The 10614-nt window shown below is 43.0% G+C and overlaps 1 protein-coding gene across 2 annotated transcripts; it reads right to left on the bottom strand.

Annotated features, from left to right (window-relative positions):
- Positions 1–3179: 3179 nt before the first annotated feature.
- On the bottom strand, positions 3180–10597 carry SLITRK2 (SLIT and NTRK-like family, member 2). Of its 2 annotated transcripts, none has more exons than XM_005871556.2 (3): positions 10561–10597; positions 7123–7176; positions 3180–6604 (listed from the first exon to the last, which is right to left on the bottom strand). In XM_005871556.2, exon 3 carries the CDS (start codon positions 6559–6561, stop codon positions 4030–4032), a length of 2532 nt encoding a protein of 843 aa, XP_005871618.1. In that variant the 5' UTR covers positions 6562–6604; positions 7123–7176; positions 10561–10597; the 3' UTR covers positions 3180–4029. The 2 variants fall into 2 exon arrangements, with proteins under 2 accessions (XP_005871618.1, XP_014399498.1); XM_014544012.1 differs by lacking the exon at positions 10561–10597 and adding an exon at positions 7673–7682.
- Positions 10598–10614: the final 17 nt, after the last annotated feature.

The following is a 10614-nucleotide window of genomic DNA, read 5'->3' as shown; positions in this document are numbered from 1 at the left end:
GATTGTCATTCATATCCTTTATTAGCACTAAGCTCATTGCAGGGGATGGGAGTGATGGGGTGGGGCAGAGATCCTGTCTACTGTATCTCTGTACCCCCTCAGCAAGCAGCATAGAACCTGGCACCTAAGAAGCAAGCACTTAATAAATATTCTTTGAATGAATGAAGAAATGACTGGATTAGAATTGTCTGGAAGGCTTTGTTCACTCTAGCATGCAATCCAGTATGTTTCTGGAATGTTTAAAATCAAAATGAATTTCCAGAGTCTTAAAAATCACAAAACTCGCCCTAGCTGGTTTGATTCAGTGGATAGCATAGCCTGCAGACTGAAGGGTCCCAGGTTCAATTCTGGTCAAGGGCACATGCCCTGGTTGCCAGCTGGGTCCCCAGTAGGGGGCGTGCAGGAGGCAGTTGTTGATCAATGATTCTCTTTCAAAATTGATATTTCTCTCTCTTCCCTCTCCCTTCCTCTCTGAAATCAATACAAATATTTTTTTTTATAAATCACAAAACTCTCTTTAATTCCTTATAGACTTTAGTAAAATCCATAAAATATAGAGTCTTTGATGATATGGAAATACTTAGAAAATTAAATCATCTTAGAGGTCAGAGGACAAAGCAGAGGAAATTGAAGGGTCATTTCCTTACTCACCAACTGCTGGAGTGAAATAACAAGGCACACAGGTTGACCAAAGTCCAGAACCAAATTAGAGTCTTGGCAATTGTGTCCGGACTGGGAAGTGGTACTTTCGAGTGTTTGAATACAAACTTAGCCATAGGTATATTCAGAAACAGTGAAAGCAATGAATTAAGAGCTAGAAGCAAAGGGATTTACCATGTGCCATTTGTAGGGCCAGGCACAGAGATCTGTTCCAGGCAGGGCCAAGGGAGATCACATTCTGTTGGCTGGAACCATTTCACTTTGCTGATGTTCACACCCATTACAAGCTGCATGTGAAATAAAAGTGAAATCACAAAATCCAGCTGTACAATATCAAAATAAAAATCCTAAAATAAAATATGTTTGAAAACACTTGAGTGGGTAAAGCAAAACAAGATAATCAGTGGGGATGTTAATAAATTAATAAACATAAAGTGTTTGTGATTACATTAGAAAATTAAGCTTCAAAGTATATGGTGTATTATGCCTTTAAATGAAATCATCTGGGCCAAATTCAAATGATTTTATTTTAAAACCTAATATAAATAAAGCACAGATCTGAAAAGTGTGAGAATCTAGAATTAAAACATAATTATTAAGAGAGTTTATAAATCCGAATTCTTCCAAGGAGGCCTTTTTAAAATCATGTGACTAAATGAATATTAAACTATCTTTATTTAAAATTAATGAATTTTGTTTCTATGAATAATGGCATTTTACAGTAATAACTTTACTTTCAGGATAATAAAAACAAACGCTGAAGTAGAATCATACATTAGTAGTTCTAGTCATATAATTTAAATCTAAAAACTATCTTAATGGAATACATATACTAATTTACCTTCACAATCATTTCCCAAATTACCTACATCTGTATTCTGCATTTATTGTTGTACCAAATGAAAGCAGTAACAAGAGGATTTTTGCAACTCTTTTATATATAAACACTTCACTCAAAGAAGAGTGGTTTCCAAGAGATATCTCAAAGTTCAACTAGCTTCTGTGAAATGTAAAATCTCTGTACATTAACTTTCTCTTAGGTCATTTCAGCCCACCATTTTCAATTTTTTTAAATATATTTTATTGATTTTTTACAGAGAGGAAGGAAGAGGGATAGAGAGTTAGAAACATCGATGAGAGAGAAACATCGACCAGCTGCCTCCTGCACACCCCCTACTGGGGATGTGCCCGCAACCAAGGTACATGCCCTTGACCGGAATCGAACCTGGGACCTTTCAGTCCACAGGCTGACGCTCTATCCACTGAGCCAAACCAGTTAGAGCTTCCATTTTTATCTAATAGATTTAAATAGGAATTATGATCTCTAATCAAAGACTGAACATGTTAGCTTGTCACTGTAGATATGTAGAGGTTCTAGGTTGTTAGAGGCATTCTTTTCCTTGGGAAAAAAAATATATATATATTTACCTTCTATTGTTTAAAAACTATTTTGCACCAGTCATTATTAATCCAAATAATTTGTATTTAAGTAATTTCTAATTGAAAGCCTGTTACATGAATTGTTTATACTGACAGACAATATACTATTAGACATTTTAAAGCTTTAAAAGTAAATTATTAGGATCCACTTCAATCTTCACCGGATAATAAAGGATTATTATGTGCAGTAACCTATTTATGAAAAGGAAACAGTGTGCTTCTTTCAGACGCCATCAATTGCTTTAATAAGGATTTGAAAAGCTGGACTACTTTATATGCAGCTCACTATCCCAGTTGCATAAGGATTTACAAGAGACAAAACAAAACTATTTTTGTTGCAAAGAAAGGCTGTTTGTTTAAATTACACAATAATGTTTGCATCTAAAATTATTTACAGGCTAATAAGGCTTCATAAATGTTATATAAACTTGGTTAGTTAAAAATCACTTTAACGCTAAAACCAAAACAAAAGGCTTGCTCAAACTGACAAGGAAAAATTCCAGTAACACATGCCTAAAAAAGGCACAAGAAAAAAAGATGCTTACTTTCTTGGTTTAGGTACTTATTAATCTATTTGGAGATGCAAATAGTACATGATTTGATAGCACCCTGTCGATGCTTCAATGAACTCAAGAGGAAAACGTTGCTTTCTCTGAACATGTGAAAATTGAGAATTCTGAGTCTAATTTTTAATCCTAAAGGAAAGTAATGCTTACATTTGTCTCTGCTGCCTTGAATTTATAGATAATTTACTTGGGAAGTTTAAATCCCACCTTTGAAATCTTCCTTCAAGGTATTTAATGGCTCATATGTCTTTATTAAATGAGGTGTGTGGCGGCCTCTACTGGTGTATGTTTATAGAAAATGTTTCAATAGGCAGAAAAAATATTAATTTCAATTAAAAAGTTAGAAATACAGTCTCTATCATTGAAATATATAAAAATATCTAATTTAAAGCAGAAAATATATTACAAGTTGTGTAATGTATTCTTAATTAGGAAAATAATCTAAAACACTGACCATGTTAATGTAAAATAATGATTTACAGAAGGGCATTAATTGTTCAATTCACTCTGATATTGGGTTAAATATATTTTATTAATGAATTACTAATCCAGACTGAGGCAGTTTATTACCTCTAGTCCACTGTTAAATTCCCTTAGTTGACTTAAATAAAATCACTTAGAACAAACCCAGCAGAAAGGAAATATTTTACAGTTAAATCTATAAAGTCCTAGAACTAGAGTCATTTGATGACAGGCTTGTTTCTATAACTCAAGCAAACTGTACATTGACTTAATATAGCTGACATTTTAATCTATTTTACATTGTTTTAATTTCAAAAATACAACACATTAAAATATGTTCAGCTTATCAAAGCTAAAAGCAACATATAAGTAATGTACTTAAAGTGCAAAGGCACTTTAACACAAAGAAGTGAGGCCTATTGGCTATACTTGGTAACTAAAGATGAAAATACCATATATCATTATTTACAGAAGAGTTTATAGACTCAAAAGATCTTTTGAGATCTTTTACAAAATACACTAAATAGCTAATTTCATTTGAAAAGCTTGCTTACTCTTTCTTCATTCACTAGTCTCCTCTTCCCATCCCCCACTGGAAAAATCAAAGAAGAGCAGCAAAACCATAAACAAAATATATGAAAAAATGCATTGTAGAAACATTCATGTTCAATGATGATTCCTAAGAAGAGAAAGAAAAAGAGGTGGCGACAGGAGTAAGAAAGAAATAATTTAAAAGAAAGCTTGAAAAAGCATTATCATTTGCTTCACTCCATCCCCCACACATTTTCAAAAACCCCCACTGACAATGGGAAAGGGAGAACACAAACAGGAAAACAAATGCCCTGCTCCCAACAGTTTGGAGCAGCATCCTTTGATGCTTAGGGTTATAAATGATTTCCCTTCACAGCTGACTGATTGCAGTTTGTTTTTCCAGAACTTCGAGGTAGTCTGGTTCTGATTGTGGCTTAGCTTGCAGTAAAGGGTGGTCAGGTTTTGACTGCCCCACAAAGCATTTCCTGGGAGTTCCATATAAAACGGTTTTATTGATTCTGTCTTGGTTTTGGCGTCGAGATTCATATGAAGGGGCGAACTGCCTTTTAGGTAAGGTACAAAAGTTATAGTGGACTAGTCCTGCACTGGGGAGTTCCTTGACTCGCTCAGCAATATTCTGATACAGTAGCTCAGGCTCCCTTGGTGTGGCCTGCTTTTCTAGCAATTCAGTGGCACTTATAGTGTAAGCAACAGTAGCTGGCTCATCTTTTTTCTCTTCCAGGTTGCTGTAGCTGAATTCTTGCAGGTTTCTGTAATAGGCCACTGGGTCTCCTTCCTTCTGCATGTAGATGGGGTTTTGGCACATCTGCCCCACAGGTGGGGGGATATAATTATAGACATGGCCATCTGTTTTATCTTGAGTCTCACTGTTGTAAGACCCATACTGTAACTGAAAGGAACTTACATCTAAGTTGTTGGCATTCCTCGGAACACTTGGCACCCCCTTTCGGCGTTTCAGGACAAAGACGAATAAACCAGCCCCAAAACAGACAGATAAAATAAAGACAACAAGCAATCCTAAAATTAAGACAGAAAGTGGGACTTCAGTGTGTAGTTCAGGATAGGAACTGGGAGACACACTAAGTGACCGAGGTGTGTTTGTGTTGTGATTCATTGACAGAATAGTTCCGTCTGACAAGTTCGGACTGTCTGGACAGATAGCCTCCCTCCCCAGAAACTTCAGGATCTCCCCTGCATGCTTAGCAGGAGACTCACAGGTCACCTCATTGATGATGACAGGGGAATTGGCATGCTCTGTCCAGTCCTTTAACCCCATGATGTCACAGGTGCAGTCCCACGGGTTCTCTTGCAGATCTATCTGGATAAAAGCTGGAAGCTGATCCAGAACCCCTTTCACAGGCAGGTGAGAAAAATGGTTGTTTCTCAGATTCAGCCTGGTGAGGGCTGTGCCCCCAAATATGTTATCAGGCAAGGACCTCAGCAAGTTGTTATTCAGAAACAGTAGCTGTAGGTTAATCAAAGCATCAAAGGTTAGCGGCTTAATTTCCTTAATGACATTATATTCTAAATAGAGATACTGCAAGCTTTGCAGTCCATCAAACATAGAAGGATACAGCACTTCAAGGTAATTGCCATTTAGATAAAGTCTGCGTAAACTGGTCAAGTTTGTGAAAGCACCTTCCTGAATGACTGCAATCCTGTTGTTTCCTAAATGTAACAAATCCAAAGAACTATAATCTAAGAGGTCATTTTTATAGACAGTTTGAAGATAGTTCCCTGTCAGGTAGAGTTTCTTTGGACTGGTAGGTTTGGGCTGCAGGTCGGATATATTAGTGAACTTCCTTTCTTGGCAGTTTACATTTAAACCATTGTCTGAGCTCTGAGAGGTGCACACACAGCTACTGGGGCAGGTTAGGGGCACAGGGGACTTGGTCTGGTACACCATGATCGGGCCAAAGCTCTGCCGTTCCTTCGAAACAGTGACCCGGGGAGTTGGACGATTTCTCATTTTGGGTGGTCGGCTGGCTTTTGGAGCCCTGGTTGGGTTGAGAGCAGGATTCATTGTAGGTGACAGCCTTTGGATGTGTGTGTCAGCATGGCTGCCCCTGGAGTCACCAGAACTTTTTCTGGGACAGAGGTCTTGCCTGGTCAGTTGGGTCACATCTTTCCCATGCAATCTAAAGGGAGTTTCGCAGACAATCTCTCCCACAAAAACAGTTATGGTGTCCAGCCAAGCCTTGAGAGGAAGTAAGTCACAAGTGCAGTTCCATGGGTTTTCCTCCAGCTGAATCTCCATGATCCCTCCAATATGTTCAAGGACACCAGCGAAAGGCATCACTTTCAGCCTGTTTCCTCTCAGGTCTAAGTGGGTCAGCAGGACAAACCGGAACACATTGCTGGGCAGTGACAGAAGAAGGTTGTCATTCAGTATGAGTACTTTGAGCTTATTAAGTTTGCTGAATGCCCCTGCCTCAATGGCACTGATGTAATTGTAGTCAGCCTGGAGGTATTCAAGGCTTTCCAGGCCCAGGAAGGTGTCCTCCCTCAGCACCTCGAGCTTGTTGTTGTTGAGGTGTAGTCTCTTGAGTGTTTTCAGGCCACTGAATGCTCCAGTTCGGATCTCCTGCAGACCGTTGTTACCTAGGTGGAGAGTCACTGCATTGGAGTAATTTACAAACTCGTTTGGGTACAGTCTTGTCAGGAGGTTTCCATTGAGGAAAAGCTGGTAGATTCTATACTGGGGAGGCTGGAGCAGGCTGACAGTAGTAAATCCTTTGTTTTCACAGTTAATATTCAGTACGTTTTCCTTCTCTTCGCACAGGCAGCGGATCTTGCAAATGTCTTTGGCAGTTTTGCGACTCTCTGTCTGTAAGAACCCGGCCACCATTAACACACTGAGGAACCAAACGCTGCTCAGCATCTTTAGGCACCTTTGGTGTCAGCTCAGGTACCTACAGGCAAACCTTGGGGAAGGGGGGGCAGGAGAGAGCAGGGTTCAGGGAGAAAGAAACAAGGAAGCCCAATTAAAATGGCAAAGCAAGAGAGCAGAATGGGAGGAAGGGAAGGAGAGTGCAGGGAGTGGACCACATGGCATAATGAAATCACTGCGTTTTTCAAAGCGGTTTCTTTTCTCAGGGTTCCCCCCTCCCATCGCTCCCCCCTCCCCCAGCACACCCACACACGCGTCTCCGAACACACGTGCTTGCACCTGATTTCCCTGCGGGTCTCAGCCAGCCCTGGAGTTATTAGTAACCGAGTTGTCCTACTAAATCCAACCCATCTCCTCCTCCCCTGGGGCATATTTAAGAGCTATCAGACGAGCGGCTCGCCCGTTTCTGGGCTCGAAGCAGAAATTGCTTCACTTTTTTTTTTTTTTTTTTTTTTTTAGCTGCGCAAAAAGGGGGTTGGAAAATCTGGGGACTGGCGAGGGGAGAGGGGGAGGATAGAAGAGCAAAGATAGCGTGGCGTGGGGGTTACTCACACATCAGGAGAAGACGGGACTCCTCTCCTCTGCAGTCCGCCAGTAGTTTAGCATCTTCAGGAAAAGAGAGAGAGCAAGGTAAAAGGAGGCTCCGCTTCCGGGGAGGGGGGTGCTCTGCTCTCTGTTGGTTGATTCAATTTGGCTGGGGGTGGATGGGGGTGAGCAGAAATAAGATATCTGGCAGGCAGCAGGAGAGGAAGAGGAGGGTTGGAGCGCAGGGAAGCTGAGCCGAATCCGACCCTGGGTGCGCTTGCGTAGGATGGTAGGGGAGCCCGCCGGGTTGGCAGGCTGCGGGGACAGCCAAGCCTAGGTGCGCGCTTCCAATCCGGTGGCAGTGGTAGCAGTGCGCCTAGCAGTTTGAATTTGAGAGGCTTTGCAGGCTCCCTGGGACAGGGCTAGGGTGACGTCACGGGGGGGGGAGGGGGCAAGGGGATGGATCGAGAACGCGCTCTGGGGGAGGGAGGGGCAAATGCTTCCCTTTCCAGCTAGTGGTTTTGCAAAGCTCAAACCAGGGTTGCGTCAGTTTATCCTGAACTACTCCACCTCCAACCCGGCGGGCGGCTAGAGGTTAGCGAAGCTCCCGGGGAGGGGCTCGCCAGCAGGGGCACACTAAGGGGCTGGGACTCTCTTAGAGGTTTCCTCCACTTGCCCCTCCCTGATGGCCATTCTAGGGGGTCTCATTCCAGATTCCCAACCAGGGGTCCAGATCCTCTGTCTCAGTCTCTCTCCCCTCCCCCCGCTCCCCTTGTGTGTAGATGTGCCTCTCTTGCTACAGGACTGGGGCCCGCCTGCCAGCCTCCTAGCTCAAACGCTTTTGGTGCAAGGGTGGGTGTGTGCATGCAGCAGTGTGTCTGTGTAGGAGGATGGGGAGTTCTCCTATGTATGCTTTACATACAGAGCTTTGTTTCAGTGCTTAAAGAATTACTTTCTGGGTTGTGACTGGCCAGATATTTGCCTGGTTTCAGAAAGCTAGCTCAACATTAGCTTATAGACTGAGATAAACAACAAAACCCTTCTCCTCCTGAGGTTTACACTTAATCAGATAATGAGGTTTAAATGTGTGCTTTTTGCCCAAAGGAAGGAGAAGAATGGGTGTCAGAAAGACACTGCCAGGCTGAGCCTCAGCTGGGAGTGGGAGCCCCCAGAAGGGTGCCTAAGCCCTCCAGGCTGCAGGCAGGGGCCAGGGAGCTAGGAGAACAGAAAACAGCAATGCAGGAAGACTGGGTCCTGAGAAAGAGAGGATTGATGATGGAGTCCCGCCTGACATCCGGTAGACCTGGGTTCTGATCTAGCTCTGTTGCAAGGTATGTCACTTATTTCTGAATCTTCCCGTTCCCATTGGCAAAAGGGATGGACTATATGGGCCCTTCCAGCTCTGACATTCAATGGAATTCAGATAAGCTTCCCACAGCATTACTAATGGCCAGGTGTTGGGTTTTGCCTTCATTATCTCATTTCTTCTTTGTTATCTTAAGGTCCCCTGAACTCAGGAGTCTCCATGTGGAGTCCATTTGCAACATGTGAATATTTGCTATTGCCAGGAATTGCCAAGGGCTCTCTCTCAAGGGAAAAAGAAGGAATGAAAGAGAGTGGAAAAAGGAATTGACCAAGCCATGTGCCTGTCCCACAAAACATTTCCCTGTGTCTTCAGTCCTAGCTTGCTGCAGAGGGAGTCAACACAGGGTGCCATTGCTGGGCCAAATTCCAGAGAGATGATCACATAAGCAAACCAAGCCATCTGAGAAGGGAAAGCTCCCCACTTCTCCCCTCCTCCTTTCTTATTAAACTCAGATCCTTGAATTGTTCTCCTGTTTAAGCTCTTCCTCCCCAAGAAGGGCTCCGGACAGTTTATAAACTTAGGCGCTAAGGCAACCTGTAGCTCTGTAGTTCTGGCAGTCACCTTGGTAATTTTTCTAGGGCTTTTTTCTTTTCTCCTCCTTTTTCTTAGGGGAAGAGCTTTGAAGCACACATCATAATCTTCCTCCCCATTCTGTAATTCTTACTTGGTTTGGGGCAAGATCCTTTCCTTCTGGGGCCTCAAATTGCCCTTCTGTATGCCAAAGGGCAACATTGAGAGGAGTTGTCCTCAGAGGGGGAAGGGACCTCACACTCTATTTCAATTGCATCATTAGATGCAAGCAGAGTGATGCAGTGCGAGCATGATTAAGCATCCTTTCATAACCAAGGGGCATTTGTTTCTACATATTTCCAAATAATTAGATATACATAGTTCCTAGAGAGATACGGTGTACTCATTCAGTCGTTCATTTAACAAACATTTATTAATTAGGTTAATATTTCATTGAAGTAAAAGCCAGCATGAGAGCTGGACAAAAATATTTGAAATCAGATTCATTTTATAGATGAGGATATTCCTCAACCAGGGAAAATGCTGACTTGCTTAAAATAGAAGAATCTATAAAATTAGAAACAGAACCCAGGAATTCTAAATCCCAGTCCAGCAGCTTTCTAAAAAGCTCACTACTGCTTAAGGTGAATTTGAGAACTACCTAAACTTAAATACCGGTGGTGGTGTTTTACCCTAATGTGGTCTTTTTAAAAAAAAATTGTATTTGAAATTGAAATATTAAATATTAGTTTTCGTTCTCAAATATAGTAACTTCCTTCAAGGCATTGATGATACTGTCAATACTTCTTGAAAACACTCTTTTCATAGGAATTTCAGAGAGGGATATGTAAATAGATTGGGGGAGCTGGGGACACTTGAAATTCTTGATAATCACAATAAAGGAAATGAGGAGGTACGCTAGCTGCTGGGAACAACATGGGGGACCTTGAGTTATTGTGCAGATCTTCCTTCCATGGACCCTCTTACCACTCATCCCTCTACTGCCTGTCCCTGAGCTTCCCCAGCCGCTTTCCCAAACATAGGTATTGCTACCAAATTATCCACAACCCCGATAAAGCACTTTAAGTAAGTTTCATTGGGCCCCGTGTCTCCGGGAAGAACGACCGCAGTACCCCGCTAGGTAAAGCGGGCTTTAAGGCAGCGGTAAGATGAACTGGGAGCCCCAGAGAGGCAGAGGCGGACGCTAAAATAAGGCAAACGCTACCTCTCCTCGCGAAGGCGAGGGAGGCAAAAACTGGGACTCGGTGGCCTCCGTCTCACTCGCATTTAACCAAGTAGTCTGGCACCGGTCACCAATGCTTCCCCAGGGTGCTGTAGGTGCGGCGGGCGTGCAACCCACGTCCACCCTGCCGCTCGCCAGGCCACCAGGGGCTTAAGAGGAGGAGTCCCTAAGCCTTCAGTGGTGTGTGGGGGGATTCAAGTGCCTGTCCGCGGCCTCCTTTCCTTCCCTAACCACCAGCCCAATCCTCAACAAATACCATTCCCCAAGGACTCTTCAGGGCGACCTGGGGACTAGGCAAGTTGCGCATCGCCCAGCCACGGGGCCTCGACCGCTAGCGCATTCCTACCTGCTCTCCCGCTGCTGCTAGACGCCAGATGCCGGGCGCGGGGCCCGTTGCCGC

Source organism: Myotis brandtii, unplaced genomic scaffold, assembly GCF_000412655.1.
Source record: "Myotis brandtii unplaced genomic scaffold, ASM41265v1 scaffold345, whole genome shotgun sequence".
NCBI lineage: Eukaryota > Metazoa > Chordata > Mammalia > Chiroptera > Vespertilionidae > Myotis > Myotis brandtii.
This window is presented reverse-complemented; position numbering and strand designations above follow the sequence as displayed.